At 32.9% G+C, this 18,396-nt stretch overlaps 1 protein-coding gene and 1 pseudogene across 1 annotated transcript; one reads left to right on the top strand and one right to left on the bottom strand.

Annotated features, from left to right (window-relative positions):
• The first annotated feature begins 3,192 nt into the window (after positions 1-3,192).
• LOC107887878 (WD repeat-containing protein 3) lies at positions 3,193-8,927 on the top strand. Its single transcript, XM_041111037.1, has 12 exons — positions 3,193-3,523; positions 3,826-4,041; positions 4,137-5,258; positions 5,619-5,741; positions 6,271-6,452; positions 6,537-6,768; positions 6,919-7,128; positions 7,351-7,479; positions 7,818-7,886; positions 8,080-8,202; positions 8,356-8,406; positions 8,499-8,927. Exons 1-12 carry the CDS (start codon positions 3,290-3,292, stop codon positions 8,640-8,642), a joined length of 2,835 nt encoding a protein of 944 aa, XP_040966971.1. The 5' UTR covers positions 3,193-3,289; the 3' UTR covers positions 8,643-8,927.
• Positions 8,928-10,129: 1,202 nt separating this feature from the next.
• Positions 10,130-18,192, bottom strand: LOC107887213 (protein fluG-like; annotated as a pseudogene).
• Between the last annotated feature and the right edge of the window lie 204 nt (positions 18,193-18,396).

The raw sequence follows: 18,396 nt of genomic DNA, 5'->3' as shown, positions 1-18,396 counted from the left end.
ATTTTGTAGAAAGGCGATTGATGCTAAGTTTTATTCTCAAGGGAAGCTAGAAGGATTTTCTCTGTTGTGTTCTGAATCGCCCTTCCATTTTGATCGAGGCTCTTCATTTATTTTTCTTGTCTTTAAGAGTTATGCTTTTTATGCATTGATTTTGTTGCTTATAGCTAGATCTCTACATGTGGCTATGAGAATGCTAAGTGTGGGTGGGTGTTCTGTTTTTTTTAATATTATAATAGGAAGCCTTGATATTTTACTCAAAAAATTAAATATTAATATTTTAATATATATTTTATTTTTAATATACATGTTCTAAAAAATACTCATATATTTTATTAATTAATAGAAAATTAAATGTAAAAAATTGGAAAATGTTGCTTGACGATAAATTAAGGTATCTACTTTATATTATAATTTTTTTTCTTTTAGAATTTTTCATTATATATATATTGGAATTATTTGATATAGATAATGATATGACAATGGTATGTATTTTTATGAGATTGATCCGCATTATTATTGACCACGATTAACTAACAAGAGATATTAATATTAAAAAAATATAATTTAAATACCACTTTTAATTTTAAAAAAAAATTATCACTTTTAAACAGCAACACATAGTTTGTTGTTTTTGTTGGGTATGAATGGGGCATTTGGCAAAGCAAAGTCCAATTTAGAACTCCCCTCCATTCGGAAGCCTGTTTTAGAACAAATATTATACCAAAATTAGGTTGCTAATACAAAAGCATAAATGCTGCAGAAAATTATAAGACCAATGAATTCAAATATGTATTAAGAAGCCATAAATTAATATGGAAATTCATCATCAAACAGTCATAATTCTTAATCAACGAGACTAAAATCACCTAAAACATAAAATTCTCATTTTAACTTTTAATAAATATTTAAAAATATTAAAATATTAATCCCAAATATTATAAATTTCAATATTATTAAACATAAGTTACTAATAATTAATGTTATTTTAATAAAATTATCTAATATTACAATTTTAATTTAATAATAAATTTTAACATTAATAATATTTTTAAATTTTAAGTAATATTCTTAATATTTTATTAGAAAAAATAGTAACATTTTAATCATAAAAAATATATTAAAATTTATCAATATTTGGTAATAAATTTTTTATAATATAAATTTTGAATATTTTTTAGAATGTAAATATGGTTATTTGTTTACTACTTAAATTCATTTATCCTAAAAGTTCCTGTGTTATTATCGTTTTCATCAGGCAAATTTGGAAGGGCAAGGTAATGTTTTTAAAATTTAATCAATAGTTGAATTGATCAAGTTATCAGTTTATCGATCCTATTAATTTTTAAAAAAATTAAAAAAACTGGATTAAACCATTTTAATCTATTTTTAACCAATTCAATTGGTCAGTATCAGTTCTTGATCCCACCGGTTCAAAACCACCCTCCAAATTAATACTCCAGTTAATTTCTGGTAACATTAAAAAAAGGTGACATTGCTTTGCAAGTTCTTTAAAAAATTATAAAATTATGAATTTGTATGATGATAAAATTAATTTTTCACTTCCAAAAATTTATAATTTAATTTTGATTCCTTAATTTTTTTTATACCTTCGCCTATAATATGCTTAACTTCAAATATTTTAATTAGATATTTGTTATTATTAAGTATATAAAAGATATTATCTTATCATAAAACATATTTTGGTTATCAAAGAAAAATATTTTTACAATATTTTGTAATAAATATAGTGTTTGTTTCAAGTTTAAAAATTGATTTTAAGAAATTTTGTCGAACAATAGACAATATTTTACACAAAATCATTTATACATAAAAGAAATATCAACTTTTTTTTAAAAAAATCTATTTCCCATAAATTATTTTTTAAAAGTTATATTTAGAAAAACAAACACAACTTAAATAAAGTTTTATTAATTTAATTTAAAAAAGTATTTTGTTACCTAATAATTTTTATTTTTTATTGCAAATAATGCATCTGATGGGTTAAACTTACACATCTATTCACAGCTTGGTTAGCAATCCGTTTTCATCCATTTTCAGAATTTTTTAAATAATTTAAAATCTATATCTAATTTTAAATATCATAAATTAACTTGGTAATTAAAAAATTAATTTAAAAATAAGTTTTACCAAATAATTAAATGAATGAATTATTAAAATAAATTGGAAAGAGCAGCTTGGTTGAAAGTGAGGTAATAAATAGATGGGAGGCACATGTAGGGGAAAAGAATATCGTTTTCACAATACAATCAATGTTTGGGACTTCCACGAAATGGATGTTCCATTTGTTGACCACTAATTATCTTTTAATAATAAAAGTAAATAATAAGCTAAGACTTGATAACATTACTTACACTTTTGTTAAAAAAAAAATGGAATCCCACCTAAATTCATAAATTAAGGTGTCAAGTGGCCACTAATATTTTGTTTTATTCTTCAAGTGGTGAAAATAATTTTTTATATATATACTGATTTTTGATATAATTAATTTAAACTTATTATTTAAATTTGTTTAACGAACTGTATTAGTCTTCAAACAATATTGAGATTTCCTTTTCTTTAAATTTTTTTTTGCTATAATTATATTTGTCTGAATTTAAAATAGGATACTAAAATTTTAAAGTATAAATCTCAAAAGCACCTATAAATTTGATATGGTGCAATTATTATTATTTTATTTACTTGTTGTATAGAAATACTATATATTAAAGAGTTAATTTCAAATCAGAAAAGAAATTACAGAAAGTTTATTTGTTTTATAAATTAATAAATATTATTTTGAAGGTATATATTTATTTATAAATATAGAAAAACATATACACGTAATGAGAATCATAATATCATACTTGTTACTATCTCAACTTTGTCATTTCAATTAAAATCACATTTAATTTTTATAAAATTATTACATAAAATTTTGATGACAAAAAAATAATAATTTTATAAACGTAAAACTAAACTTGTGATAGATACCTAAGTTTTATTTTTATCTAATATTTAAAAAACTTATAATAATTTCTTAGTCTCTGAGTGCAAGGAAGAAATGTGTAATGTGAAGCCCGAAAAAGGAAGAGATTGGGTTCATCGTTCATATTGAAACCCGAAATTAAATTAATTGGGCTTTAAATTAGCCCATTTACAAATCAAAATCCTTAAAAACACAGAACTATACCTTTGCTTAAACCCTTGACACTGTTAAACCTCAAGAGCTGAAGAAAAACCCAAACCGCCAGAGCAAAAAGCAGAGCGGCAGCAGCGGCGGCGGCGGACCATGGTGAAATCCTACCTAAGGTACGAGCCGGCGGCTTCCTTCGGTGTTATTGTATCCGTTGAATCCAATATCACATACGACAGCTCAGGCAAGCACCTACTCGCTCCGGCTCTCGAGAAGCTCGGTATTTGGCACGTCCGTCAAGGCGTCTGCACTAAAACTCTATCTCCTTCTCTTTCTTCTCGTGCCCCCTCCCTCGCCGTCACCTGTGTCGCCTCCGCCCCTTCTTCACTGGTAAAAGATTTAGTTTTCTCTTCCATTATCAATTATTATAATGAATGCTCCGTTTTATTTTATAGTTTTCAGAGAAGCAAAACCTTAATTTTTTATTTGTAAGTGAAATTGTATATTTTAATGAATGATAAGCATGTATGTTATTGTTTTCGCGTTGATAAATTAGGAACTTTTATAAAATGTAAGTTGTAATAGTGACAACCCAACTGAGTCTTAAGGTTTTTCACATTGTTTTTAGATGGTGAATTTATAGTGATTTTCATGAAAATAAGTATGAATGACAGAAAAAGATTGAATTGCAGGTAGCAAGTGGTTATGCGGATGGTAGTATAAGGATTTGGGATTGTGATAAAGGAAGTTGTGAGACTACATTGAATGGACATAAGGGGGCTGTGACTGCTTTAAGGTACAATAAGGTTGGATCTTTGCTTGCTTCTGGAAGTAAAGACAATGATGTTATATTGTGGGATGTGGTTGGTGAGACAGGTCTTTTTCGCCTTCGTGGGCATCGTGATCAGGTTTATCATTTGTTAGTTTTTCTATTATAGTTAACAAAGTATCGTGTTATTTGTTTTTTATATGTTTTAATGTCTTTGCATTTTACATCTTGCAGATCACAGACCTTGTTTTCCTTGATTCTGGCAAAAAACTTGTTAGTTCTTCCAAGGATAAATTTTTGAGAGTATGGGATCTTGAAACTCAGCATTGTATGCAAATAATTAGTGGCCATCATAGTGAAATTTGGTCTATTGATGTTGACCCAGATGAAAGATACTTGGTCACTGGTTCAGCAGATCTTGAACTCAGATTCTACAATGTAAAGCATGAGTTGATGAATGGAGAATCTATGGTGAATGAAACTGGGCCTGAAACTGGGAATGATGGTGAGTCAGCTACTCAAAATAAGTGGGAAGTTCTAAAGCCCTTTGGTGAAATTCAGCGGCAAAGTAAGGATAGGGTTGCGACTGTGAGATTTAGCAAGTCTGGAAATTTGCTTGCGTGTCAGGTAGCAGGAAAAACGGTTGAAATATTCCGTGTATTGGATGAAGCTGAATCCAAGCGCAAAGCAAAACGTAGACTTAATAGGAAGAAAGAGAAGAAATCTGCAAAAATGGGAGTTGAAGCGACTGAAAATGTGGAAGCAAATCATGGTACTGAAGAAGCTGGCAATGTCTTGGTTGTTGCAGTTCCTGATGTTTTTAAGCTCCTTCAAACTATTCGAGCCAGCAAAAAGATCTGTTCCATCTCTTTCTGTCCAGTCACTCCGAAGACCTCACTAGCTACTTTAGCATTGTCTTTGAATAATAACTTATTGGAGTTTTATTCAATTGAAAGTGGTTCTAGTACAAAAACACTCGCTATTGAGCTTCAAGGACACCGTTCTGATGTTAGAAGTGTCACACTTAGTTCAGACAATACTCTTTTGATGTCAACCAGTCACAATGCTGTGAAGATTTGGAATCCAAGTACTGGTTCTTGCCTACGAACAATTGATTCTGGTTATGGACTCTGTGGCCTAATTGTACCTCATAACAAGTATGCAATGGTTGGCACTAAGGATGGGAAAATTGAAATTATTGACATTGGTAGTGGTACTCTCAGTGAAGTTGTTGAAGCTCATGGCGGCTCCCTAAGGTCAATTGCTACCATTCCAAATGGAAATGGTTTTGTTACCGGTGGTGCAGACCATGATGTGAAGTTCTGGGAATACCAAATCAAGCAGAAACCTGGTCAAGTGTGTTCCTCCTACCTTCACAACCTCTTTAAATTTTTTGAGTGGCTAACTTTTGATTTATTGCTTCAAAGTTCAACTTGTTTAGCTTTGCCTTTATACATTATGTAGTGGAATGTATAACTCATCCTTTATTACGAATGTAGGTGTCATGTTGAGTCGATAGATGAGTGATGTTAGATTGGTCTTGTTGATTTTCGGGATTAGTGACTAACTTTTGATTTATTGCTTCAAAGCTCAGCTTGTTTAGCTTTGCCTTTATACATTCTGTAGTGGAATGTATCACTCATCCTTTATTATGAATGTAGTTGTCATGTTGAGTTGACAGATGAGTGATGCTAGATTGGTCTTGTTGATTTTCAGGATTCTAAATGCCTTACTATATCAAATGTAAGGACAATGAAAATGAATGATGATGTTCTAGTGGTTGCCATTAGCCCAGATGCTAAATATCTTGCTGTTGCGTTGCTGGATTGCACTGTGAAGGTAGAAATAATCTGACTTATCCTTCTCTCCTTTGAATTTTCTTTGTCCATTTTTATTTGTCTTGGTGAATTTATTCTGTTATTGTTTTTCTATAATTTGTAAATGGAAGCATCACGTAGTTTTCCGCTCAACTTGTAAAACACGAAGTCGATTATTATAATTTAGTTCCTTCATCTCACTTCTTCACTGTATGGAACCTTTTTTATCCCATGTTTTATATTTGAGAGCTAGAAGTGATATTGCATCCCCTCCTGCACTTATCATGTCTTACAAATATTGACTAATGTGTGCTAATTAAATCTGCTGATTTTAAAAATTTTTGTTTTCAGATTCTGTCCAAATATGTTCTGATAGAAGCTTCTGGTGAAAAAAAAAAAAAGTTCAATAAACTGAATAGCATTCTCTGCAATTTAACTTCATTATAGCATGCATGACATTGTGTTATCCTCTTAATCATTTAGGATTTGCAAGTCAACTTGTTTTGCATTATCATTTTGATAATGACGATTTTCTTTTCCCTTTTATGCAGATTCTTTTTATGGACTCACTCAAATTTTTCCTTTCCTTATACGGCCACAAACTTCCTGTCCTATGTATGGATATTTCATCTGACGGAGATTTGATTGTAACTGGATCCGCAGACAAGAATTTGAGGATTTGGGGCTTGGATTTTGGTGATTGCCACAAATCCATCTTTGCTCATGCTGACAGGTTCGTATGATGGTAATTATCATGAAATGCAAGAGGTTTTTGCTGAACATTTTAATCACCAATTCTGATGAGGTATTTTATCAGTGTTATGGCAGTTCAGTTTGTCCGCAACACACATTACATTTTTAGTGTGGGGAAAGATCGCCTTGTAAAGTACTGGGATGCCGGTAAATTTGAGTTGCTTTTAACTCTTGAAGGGCATCATGCAGATGTTTGGTGCCTTGCAGTCAGCAACCGTGGTGACTTTGTTGTTACAGGATCTCATGATCGGTCCATTCGCCGTTGGGATCGTACTGAGGAGCCTTTTTTTATTGAGGTACTTTCAAACGTTTTTTCTGTGTACCGAAAGTGAAGTTCTTGGCTCAGGAAGGAGAATGCTGTTGTTAAGCTAGTTCTACTTACTGCATTTGTGATTATCTTTAGAGCTGGATTCTCTTTTTGTGTTTACCGTTGCTTGAATGTGCAGGAAGAAAAAGAGAAAAGATTGGAGGAAATTTTCGAGGCTGACATTGACAATACATTTGAAGACAAACATATACCAAAGGAAGAACTTCCAGAGGAGGGAGCTGTTGCATTAGCAGGGAAGAGAACTTTGGAAACCCTGACAGCCACTGATTCAATTATTGATGCACTAGATGTGGCAGAAGTGGAGTTGAAACGAATAGCTGAACATGAGGTATTTTTCACTTAACTTGTTCATTTGTTCTAAATTGATATGTTTATGGCTTTAACTAGCTTGTTAAGTTTGGGAAAGGAGTGGTATCTATCTTTGAATGCCAAATTTGTATTTTGACCCTCATTAATTTATGCTTTTAATAATTTTCTCTTCCCCTAAGGAAAGAGGAGAAAAGAAAAAGAAAGTTGTTGCAATTTATATGTTTACTATGTTGTATCTCAGGATGAGAAAGCCAGAGGAAAAGTTGCTGAATTCCAGCCAAATATGATTATGCTTGGGTTGTCCCCATCTGATTATGTACTTCGTGCTCTTTCAAATATTAGCACCAATGATCTGGAGCAGACTTTACTGGTAATTAAGTGTGTCTTAGGATTGCAGTCCATGATTTTCTACTTGTTTAGTTAATTATTTACCTTATAATAGGACCAAATACCACGCATATGCTGAAAATTTAGCAGCTTTAAACTGAGTTTCTATTCATATTCCTGCCATGTCAATAGCCAAGTTAGTAATTCAGCTTCTCACAATTAATAAAAAAAAATTCATATATGAAAGCTTGACTATCTTTGTTTTGTCTAGAAGTTAAATTGAACTTTACTTCAGGATTGCGGTAGATCATGAATAGGAACCTTTCATTTTTTACGCATCTTAATGTTTATCTTACTGACTCAAAGTTGTTCTCTGCCCAGGCATTACCATTCTCAGATGCTCTCAAGCTGCTCTCTTATACAAAGGACTGGACTTCAAATCCAGACAAGGTTGGCCACCTTGCGCTATAAATGTGTTTATGGTTGGATGTTTTTGTAAATAGATGTGTGTCATGTACACCATGCATTCTCTTTGAGATAAACACTAAAGCTATTGATGTTACGAAAGCATATGTTTTATGCATTTGAGCACTCATCATTTGGTACTTACTGTTGTTAGTTACAATATATCTTGTTTGCACAGGTTGAGCTGGTTTGCAGGATTGTTACAGTGTTGTTGCAGATACATCATAGTCAGTTAATTAGTACCCCATCTGCCAGACCAGTGTTGGCTGTTCTAAAGGAGATTATTTATGCACGAGTTAAGGTAAATATGTACTTTGGATTATACTTGTCTTGAACCTGCATATTCCCTTGAAACAAGAACGTTCAGTTCTGCAGTTAGCAGCCTTTAACAAATTTTAAATATTGGTAAACTTTAAGGATCCATTTCAATGACATAACCTTTCGAATTTCCCAGGAATGCAAAGATACTCTTGGTTTCAACCTTGCAGCAATGGATCATCTAAAGGTTTGTAAAATGGCATTTCCACTATCATCACTTAAATTTCTAATAAAAAGGCTAAAACTTATTTTCCGCCCTTATGTGTCCTTCGATTTCAGCAATTGATGGCTTCAAGATCAGATGCTTTATTCCGAGATGCAAAGTCGAAGTTGCTAGAGATTCGTTCGCAGCAGTCGAAACGTTTAGAAGCAAGAACAGAGACCAAAACAGAAAACAGAAAAAAGAAGAAACGGAAGAAATAGACTGATCTCCAACATGGGCAATACTTTCATTCTTTATTTTTAAGGTTTAGAGAGTGCTTCCCGGAATGATCTTCATGCTTCAGGTAAGAAGCATATTTTTGTATTCTAAGTTCTCTTATTTGCCTCAGTTGTCTGTAATATACGAAGATCATCATCCAAGTGAAATTTTGAAGTTTTCATTACCAGTTTGCTTATATTTATGGGCCAGAATGACTACTAAGAAGGGTTTTGTTATTATTATAACAATGTCTATAATACAATTATGGCTGTCCAATGGATTTTGAATAGACTGCTTAATGGTGACTCAATGATCTGATGTAACAGAAATTGTTCATTGTTATATATTAGTATAATGGGGGTTGATCCTAATAAAGGGGTCATAGATGTTAGATTCAAACTCAATTATCTATTCGATGTCATTTCGGTATGTATTCATTTTTTTAATTTCAACAATATTAGGGTTTTAAGATCATATGAAAAAATGATCATGTTTGAGGTATGTGGCTTGAGATAACTATATTGTATTATTAAAAATAAATAAAGTACAATAATCTTTTCTTTCTTGAAGTGTTTTTGTCCTTGCAAGTATAATCTTGTAATAATTACGGTTTTCCAGAAATCTTGCAATAATTATAGTTCTTACAAATAAAATCCTGAAGTGTTATTTTTCATATATAATATTAGGGGATGGGGCATCATGATTTAAATTTATGTTAAATGAGTGTTGGTAAAAGTTATAATCGCTAATCTATGCAAGTCAATTTTGAAATGATTTAGTTTTGGTTTAGGATTTTTTTTTTAAATAATATTTAATACATTATTAATAAAATTTTTAAAGTTTTCAAGATAAAAGGGTTAACAAGTGGTTAATAAAAATAAAATAAAACATAAAAATAAATATAAAAAAAAGGTAAATTACAATTTTTGAAGGTGGTTCACTTACTAAATATTAACACTTCTTTTTCATTGTTACAAGCATAAGCTCGCAATTACAAATTCTTTTTACGGATTTATCTTTTCAAAAATGAGAAAATTATGACAAAATTTTACTTAAAAAATATTAGATAGAAAAATTAAAGGTAAATTAGATTAATACATCAGAATTTTTAAACTTTTCAAACAAGATGATGATAATCTTTTAAATTTATTTGTAGAATAAAAAAATGTACACTATCCATACATCAAATACTAATCTTTAAAGAGTTTGTGAAACTTAAAATCTATGTGCACTAAATAATAATAATTTATTAAGTTCACTTGTGAAGCTTAAAGTCTACATTGTTTATGTATCATATAATAAGTTATAATGAACTCATTACTTTTGCGTATTGAATATACATCTCGAAAATTTTAATATTTTTACTTTTCTATTCTTATTAGTTTAATTCATCAAAACTTAATTAATTGATGTCAAACCATGACATTTTAATTTTAGAACGTACTTCATTTCAATAAGTTCATTTTAACTTAAATTTCAACAATGGTAATACTGTGAAAAAATCTTCCCCTTGTAAAAGAGAAAGTCATTCAACCTAGAGAAATGGATTAAGTAGCTTAAGAAACATAACGGAGATAAACCATTATTCTACAACAAAATGTTGCATATATAAAAATGTAAAAGTAGCCAACACCCCAAAGTTATTAACCATGATTAGCATCATCTATCAATTTATTTCCTCATAATTGCATAAAGAGGAAGAGTGACAAAACTCCTTACACTTCCCCCAACTGCTTGGATATTAATTCATCAACTTAATAACGGTGAATAAGTTGTTTGTATGCTTCCTTGTTCTTCGAATAGTACTCAATTTCTGCCTGCAATGCATTAGATGTATTTCGATTTAGGCATCGAGGCAGAACATGGAACAGATCATGCATGCATTCATGAATTTAAAATTTTCTAAGATGAAACCTTCAGGTTAATGTGGATGGAAATTACCTTTCGAACTCCGGTTATAGCAACAACAAGCTTTTCACCAATCAGCTCCTTCAAGACATTGTCTTTCTGAAGACCTTCTAAAGATTCAGAAAGTGATTTAGGAAGTCTCGGTAGTTTCCCTTCTAGTGTAGCTGGATTTGCATCTGTTTTATTCATAAAAATTGCATTGAGATAGTAATGTCAGCGTATAGATTTCAAGCAGTAATGGAATATTCAGTCGAAGACCATTACTTTTTGCAGATTAACTTTTTAACCAATTTATGCAGTGTATGTGTCAAAAGCTATGTTATTTGGACTTTGACGTGAGGGTTACATATGATATGTGTCCACATGAGTTGGCTCCAATATTTTCTAATCTTTTCAATAACCGTGTCCAAATATGTGTTAACAGTGGTACTTCAAGCAACATGAAGAGTTTAAGCACAATCTGTTTAAAGTTTCTGATAACAAAAGCTATTATGCAGTGAAAAATCTGTAAATACCAACAAAAAAAAAATGCAATCTTACCAATAGGTTGAGGCAGATGAAGATGCCGTCTTAGACCATCAATTCCAGCAGCAACTATAGCAGCCAATCCCAAGTGTGGATTTGCACATCCGTCAAAAGATTTGATCTCAAAGTTGCTCACAAATCCATTTGGAATACCAGGTGGGCATGCAATTCTCAAAGGCGCTTCTCTGTTTTCTTTGCCCCAGCATTGATATGCTCCAGTCCATGTATTAGGTTGTATGCGATCATAACTGAAGACAAATAAAAGTTGAACATAAAATCAAATTAGATTTTGAATACATGAATGCATTACAGTAATATTATCACGTGCAGCAAATACACGTGTGCAAGAAGTAGAGAATAAACCTATTTGGAAGTGGTGCTGTGACTGCCAAAATTGAGGGAAGATGATATAAAACCCCTGCCATGAACTCCTCTCCAACTTTAGACATTCCATGCTGAGAAGATGCATCAGATGCTTGGAAAACATTTTGTCCATTCTGCCATAAACTGAGATGCACATGGGATCCAGAACCTATGTCATCCAAAGCATACCTGGGCAGAGAAACATAGTTAAAATGTTGGGTATTCCAAGTTTCTAACGTTAAGGGCAAAACATGCAGGAAAGCCTCACACCATTGACTAATATATGAAGTTTAGCTCAATTCAAATGATTATCAGGCGAGTCTCTCATAATATCTATTTGTTATTATATAATCAGAAAGATACACTAACTCAGTTGCAATGATAAAGCATAAATTGGTATACTAGTAGACATTCAATAAACCCTTCATCTGCAATACCACTACATGACAAAATAAATATTTTAATGAACCATTTGAGTTTCATCCAAAGCAAAAGCTAAAAATATCAGAAACTATAGGCCTTGACCAGAAGAGGAGGTAGAAAGCATTGGTCAGAATAAGAAAAAGTTACAACTTACTTGGGGACAAACGTTGCCAACAGCCCATGTTTATTTGCAATAGCCCTAACAACTTCGCGCGTGAAAATCAAGTTGTCAGCGGCATATGTACAAGCAGTGTACCCCAAAGCCATTTCATACTGACCATTTCCAGCTTCTGCATGCATCTGTAAATTTTCAAAGCTAAAGTAAGCCAGGAGAATCAAGTAATACTCAACTTTTCACTTCCTAAGATGCACAAAAAAGCAGCATTCAGGAGAGGGAGGGACGAAGGAAACCAGAGAAAATGATGGCTCCCCGTTAAGGAAAAGGAATAAAACCACTGGATCTCTACTTTTATTTGTTATTATAGAAACTTAACATAATTGAGAAAAGAAACAAAATTTCTAGATAATTATTGCATGATAAACTGCTTATACCATCATCTAAAGTTATTACCATAGGGATCCATTACCGATGATTGTTTATTAATCGTTTTCTGCAAGCCTGGCAACTCATAAAAGGTTCAAATAGTAGACCTTTGTTCTTAACCACTTGTAAGAAAAGGGATGCATTTAGTGTGTTGAAATTTATTACATTTTAGAAAAGGATAACACAACCAAAGATTCTTTGATTTGGAAGTAGGCTACATGAACAATTGCAATGATCTCAGTATACCTCATGTACTCACACTAAAAGAACACCTGAATGGGTACTTAGGCAAACTCGGTTGATCTCTGCACATTTATTCTTATCTTGGATTATGTACTTGTGTCTTAATGCAGACACTCAACTAAATAACAGACATAATGAAGACAAACTAATTGTCAGGTAAAATATGAATAAATTTAATGACAGCCGCATAGTATCAGTTGATGAAAGTCCCTCCAGTGATAGTGGATATCAAGAACATGACTTCTCATCTATACCTGCTCAACAGCAACATTCAAGGAATTTAGAGCTGCAACAATTTCTTGAAATAAAGTGGAGATAGCATCAAATCCAGAAGAGGAGCAATAAGGTTTTGAGTCAATTGGCACCCACTCCTCTTTCCCCTCTCTGCAAGTTTTCAAGGGGAAAAGTTCATTATAATTAACCAGAGCTAAAGGCTGCTAAAACAACAAAAAGGGAAGTGCCTATGTCACCCACCTTTCTAGCTTTTTCAAGAGATAAAATTCATTTTCAAATCCTGCATTCATTACCTGCATGTATAGAATTCATTAATTGAGCGTGAATTCACCATTAACATATGCATGACATACCACCTGACGTACCAAGTTGAATTCATCTTTTAGAACTTTTGAAACTCTTCGTAGGGCCTCTCTTGGGCAATACTCCCATGCATCCCCAGGCTTAAGATGCATGTCAGCCAAAACCATCTCCTCTTGTTTTTTCCTATTGAGGAAGAGGGTACCAACATTACTTTAAAGGCATAATGAAAATTAACAATGTTAGCAACAATAACCAAGAGATATTCATGTCAAAGATATGAAAGCAAAACAGGAAATACTAAATGATGCAAACGCATGTAAAATTCTGAAGGTATTGAAGGGGTAGATAGAAATATTTCCCACTGTAGTAAACCAGATATTATTCCTCAAAGATCCAGTACCATGGGATTTCCCTCCAAGTCGATAGGTCAGGCATCAGTCTAATCTCACCCGTCCCAGTTAGATTAGTCTCATCAGCTGGACCATCAACAGCAGAACTCATTGCCATACATGCAAATGTCAAACCGACACCATTTTTCCTCACAACATCGTTAAAGCGTTTCTTGGGGACAACCTGAAATGTCAAATAAATTAAGAAGAAACAGCTAAATTGCAGATTACCCTTACAGTCACAAATAGTCAAGAACACTCCATGAACAAATGACATCTACAATAGTACTATTCAGTACATACCATATAATTATAGAACCTGATAAAAGAAAGAAAATATAGCCTAAGGCACAATTATATAGCATGAAAATGATCTCAATCTTTCCTCCAATGTGACATTAAGGCATCATATTGCTATTAGGATCAACCAAACCATTAGCTTCGTTTTTGGAGTAATAAAGTCCAATTGCTGGCAGAATAACTACAACATAAAACTTGCAATAGGAACTAACAGGATATAGAAATTCAAAACAGATTAATGTTTTCGCACTATTAGGTGAATGATGCATAAACCAGCCAGCATATGATCCCTAAGGTAGCATCCGAAGAATAGAGGGAAAAGGAAATTAATTTGATTTTTAGAAGTTATAGGTTTGCTCATCAAAATTGGTAATTCCCTTTAGTAAAGTTTTTGAGTTTCCTCGTTTTTCAGATAGTGGCAAAGGAATAATTTATATTTCTTCCTGAGAGTTACGAAGAAAAAGAAACCTTACTCGGCATCTATGCTGTCCGGAAGCATCTGCCCATAAAATACGAACAAAGGAAACACTATGTTCTGGAACATTTGTCCCTATCACGTAGCTAGGAGATTTACTAGCCTTTAAACCTACTAGTTCCTTGCCTATATTAATCTTGTATGATTGTATAGCAGTCTGGGAAAAGATGTCCTTGGATGCTTCAATAGCTTCAGTGATTGAGAGATCATGATCAATGCATGAATCACGTAGAACAGAAAAGACAACTTCTCGCGCTCTTTTGGCACCTGAAACAAAGGAGTAGGTTTAGGCCTCGTCATCACATGGATTCTATTTTGAGTAAGACAAGGAAATCTAATAATTTACTTCAGAATTTGTTTTATCAAATAAACCCTCAAACAATTGAAGGCTTCTAGACTTTTCCAATGCTTTAACAAATTAGTCCTATTTTTGTCAATACAGTGAAGGGTGAGGACCATGCCAAATACATGCACCTGCATGGAAACGAACTCGTTCCTCAAAGAAATAAAATTTATGTTTGCACCTGCCAATCCCGAGACAGATTCACACAGCAAAACCTCTTCGTGTACATGAATATATAAACTTTGAAAAAAACAAGCTTCTATAAGGGAGTAACTATTTCTTTAAAGATATTAAAGGGCTATTTTAGATGGTAATTCAGTGTTTTCTAATCAGAATTTTTAATGAATACCAAGAATATGAAAAATTGAAAATTTCTAGCACTTAGAACTGTTCCTGGTGCAATGCAAATTTTTAAGCACCAGCAGTACAGACAGAATAATAATCTAAGAGAGAGAATGACACCCATCATGAAAAATGTTATTAAAGGCATGATGCGAGTGATCAGGTTTGGACATGAGATTCTTAAAAGTAGAATGAAATACAATCAGAAGCATCATTCTCCAGCCATTCTATGATATGTGCGGATGGAAACTTCGACTGACCTAAGTAGTATGTTTCAGGAGTTGCAACTGCATCAGTGCTGAACATGACCTGCAATTTTTGCGTTTAAGATCAATAAGTAATAAAACAAACTTGGAGTACATATAAAAAGAATCAACCATGTCTATTGACAGATTCCTCACTGTATGAACTAGCATAGAGCTCTTTAATGAGTCGTGTGGTTATCTAAAAACCAAATGTTCATTTTCTTAAAAACTTCTGTACACTGAGTATGGATTCTCAATATTTCCTTTGGGCGACTGTTCTCACCTTCTTTATGGGAGCTAGCTCCAAAAGTTCTTTGACTGAGGATATCATCCCATGAAAACTGAGCTTAGGAATTGCCAACCCAAAGTCAAGGTAAACCTGAAAGTACGACTGATTACATACAAAGGAACATGGAAGATTGAATAAGTTTAAAGAATGAGTTGATCCACCAGAGAGTAGAATTTTCACCTGGGGATAAATAGAGGCTAGATATGAAGCTTCCTTTGAAAACGGGTAGGATGCATGCAAAAGAACAATGCGACACCCGGAAAATCTTTTATCCTCCAAAAGGGTTCGAAGATGAACAGGATTGGCTAGCTGTAAATCCAAATCTTTGTCTCGAAAGCTAGTTGTGAGAGAAATGAAACACGAGAAATAAGGAAAAAGATGCTAAAAGTGCATTCGGGTTGCATGCGTGCAACCTGATAGCTCACTTGTAAGGAGAAGAACTTGGAATGGATGAGCTGCCTATTGGACCTTGCTAATTTCAACATAGAGACCAACCACTAATTTGATATAAACTTTAATTTCATCTGCCAGGGCCCCTTTCAGATTGCTATCCAATCCAACTCAAGTTCATTTCCTCAATTTCCTAACAATCAACAAGGGTTTAGTTGGGGAATATTTAACAATGTAAAAGCTTATCTTACCCCGTGTGTAGCTGCAACGGCAAATCAAACTGTCGAGCTACCTCCAAACCATGAATGAATATATGGTCAATTAAGCTTTTATTTGTAATTCGTACAGGTTTCCCACCTGAAATGGAAAATTGTTATATCCACTAATAAATGTAAAAAGTCCAATTCAGAGGCTATAGTATACTTACGTTGTAAAACTTCAGAAAGACCAATCTCAGCATCCTCCCTGGTGACATGTGGATTGATTTCCAAACCACTGCGGTATGCAGCTATGCTTTTCAACCCAACAATCTCATTTGCAACTGTAACAGTGAGTTAAGAAATCCAGCTAGGACAGCAAGCTCTTCTTATCTATTCATCCTTACCAGTTAGGGAGGCCAAACTCAATAATCTTTCACTGGTAGTCAACCGAAGTTACATGAACTGTCCCTAAAGCTTCAATTAGATGTTGCAGATGATGTGTTAATTTCAAATCAATAGAAAGAACCATGGAAGTAGCTGTCTTTCAGTTAGAATGAGCAGGTCACAGGATGAACAAAAAGTGGTAAAGCCGTGATGGTAAATCTATCTTCTACAAGCCACATATGTGTGAGTAATGGAAAATGACTATTACAAACATCTACAACTATCTGAAAGGATATGACCTCAAGCTTTTCAAAAATGTTTCGGTGAATGCATCCAATGTCCAGGTAGATCCATCTGGCATCTCCTGTAAACATATGTAAGTTGTAACAACGCCAAAGATATAAAAAAATGTGAAAAAAGAACTTGCCATCAATGATAATATTTACTAGAATTTAATAAAAAGTTAAAAAGAAGGTTAAGAAGGGATCCTACCCCATTAAGGATCTCCTCAGCCAGGGATTCAATTCTGAGTATCCTACCAACAAATGGAACAAAATTCTTATGCCACTGAATGTCATGTTTCTTGTCAAGCTTCAGTCCATCATCAATAAGAATAGTAGAGATTCCTGCAGCTTTAAAGCACTTTGAGCTAATGGCTTGCAATCCAGACAATCTGCGATATTGTTCTACAGCATCCAATGATATGACTCCGTGCCATAGAATTCTGCAATCTCCCTCAAATTCCTCTGTCAAAACCAAACTGTCTCAGAACAAAAGATTAGAGCCCTACTTTTTCAAAGTTATCAGGCAGTGACGATTGACTTTATTTACAATTATAGCATAGTTGGTCTATGATACGTAAAACCGAACACTTTTGTTATTCAAAAAGCTGCACTTTAACATTTTGAATAAAGGTTTTGTTTGAACAGATACTCATTTATTCATTTTCAACTTTCAACCAGCAGATTTAACGATCCAAGAAAATGTCAAAGCAAAGTCAAACTATTTCAGATCTATTATTAAACTGAGAACCAAACAAGCTTAAAACGTAAGATTCATAAATCTATGGAACAAAATTAGAAACAAAGCATTAAAGAAATAGACAAATAGTAAAAGGAAAATTGAATTTGAACGTCGCTTCAAACTATGGAAAACAATTTCACACAAACAGCAATACTTAACACCAAAAGAAAAAGAAAAAAGTTTCCACCACTGTTTTATAGTATTAAGTCAAAGAATTAACAGACATTAAGTCACCATTGGAAATGAAAATAAACAGATTGATTTATAAGATTAAAAAATAAGAAGAATAAAAGGAGGAGGAGGAGGAGGAGAGTGGCTGCCATTGCCTTGAAAGAAAGGGAGTAAGGAGCAAAGGATAAGGCGTCGCCAGTTGCTTCAGACAGTGAATTGATGAAACCAAAAGAGGAATCTAGAGGAACAATACTGTGCGCATGAGAATCCACCACCTTCATTTTCTCTATGGCTTCTCTCAACTCTGCAAACTCCATTCTTTTTCTTTCCCTTTCCCGCAAAATTTTCTTTTTCTTATTCTGCCGGGAAATCAAATGACGTTAAATTACTTCCCAACAATTAGTTTTGCGAACCATTTGAGGTTTGACTACAATAAAATGGCTTTTTAACATTTTCCTCATTTGACTTTTCTTTCTTTTTCAACTTTTCCCCTTTTCTAAATTCTTGTAATTTTTTTTTCATCCATGGTCACCTACTCAACTATCAATTTTTTTAATTTCCTCATTCAATTAATTAAGATTTTTTTTTGTCTATTTCTATCAAGTGGTGATGTGGCAATTAAAAATCAGTACAACAAAAAATTTAACCCTAAATTTTTATAT

Source organism: Gossypium hirsutum, chromosome A04 (assembly GCF_007990345.1).
Source record: "Gossypium hirsutum isolate 1008001.06 chromosome A04, Gossypium_hirsutum_v2.1, whole genome shotgun sequence".
Classification (NCBI taxonomy): Eukaryota; Viridiplantae; Streptophyta; class Magnoliopsida; order Malvales; family Malvaceae; genus Gossypium; species Gossypium hirsutum.
This window is presented reverse-complemented; position numbering and strand designations above follow the sequence as displayed.

Coding starts and splice junctions, on each gene's coding strand:
- LOC107887878 (XM_041111037.1), top strand. CDS start 3,290: ATGGTGAAATCCTACCTAAGGTACGAGCCGGCGGCTTCCTTCGGTGTT. Junction 5,742..6,270: donor TGCTGGATTGCACTGTGAAG/GTAGAAATAATC, acceptor CCTTTTATGCAG/ATTCTTTTTATGGACTCACT. Junction 6,769..6,918: donor AGGAGCCTTTTTTTATTGAG/GTACTTTCAAAC, acceptor TTGAATGTGCAG/GAAGAAAAAGAGAAAAGATT.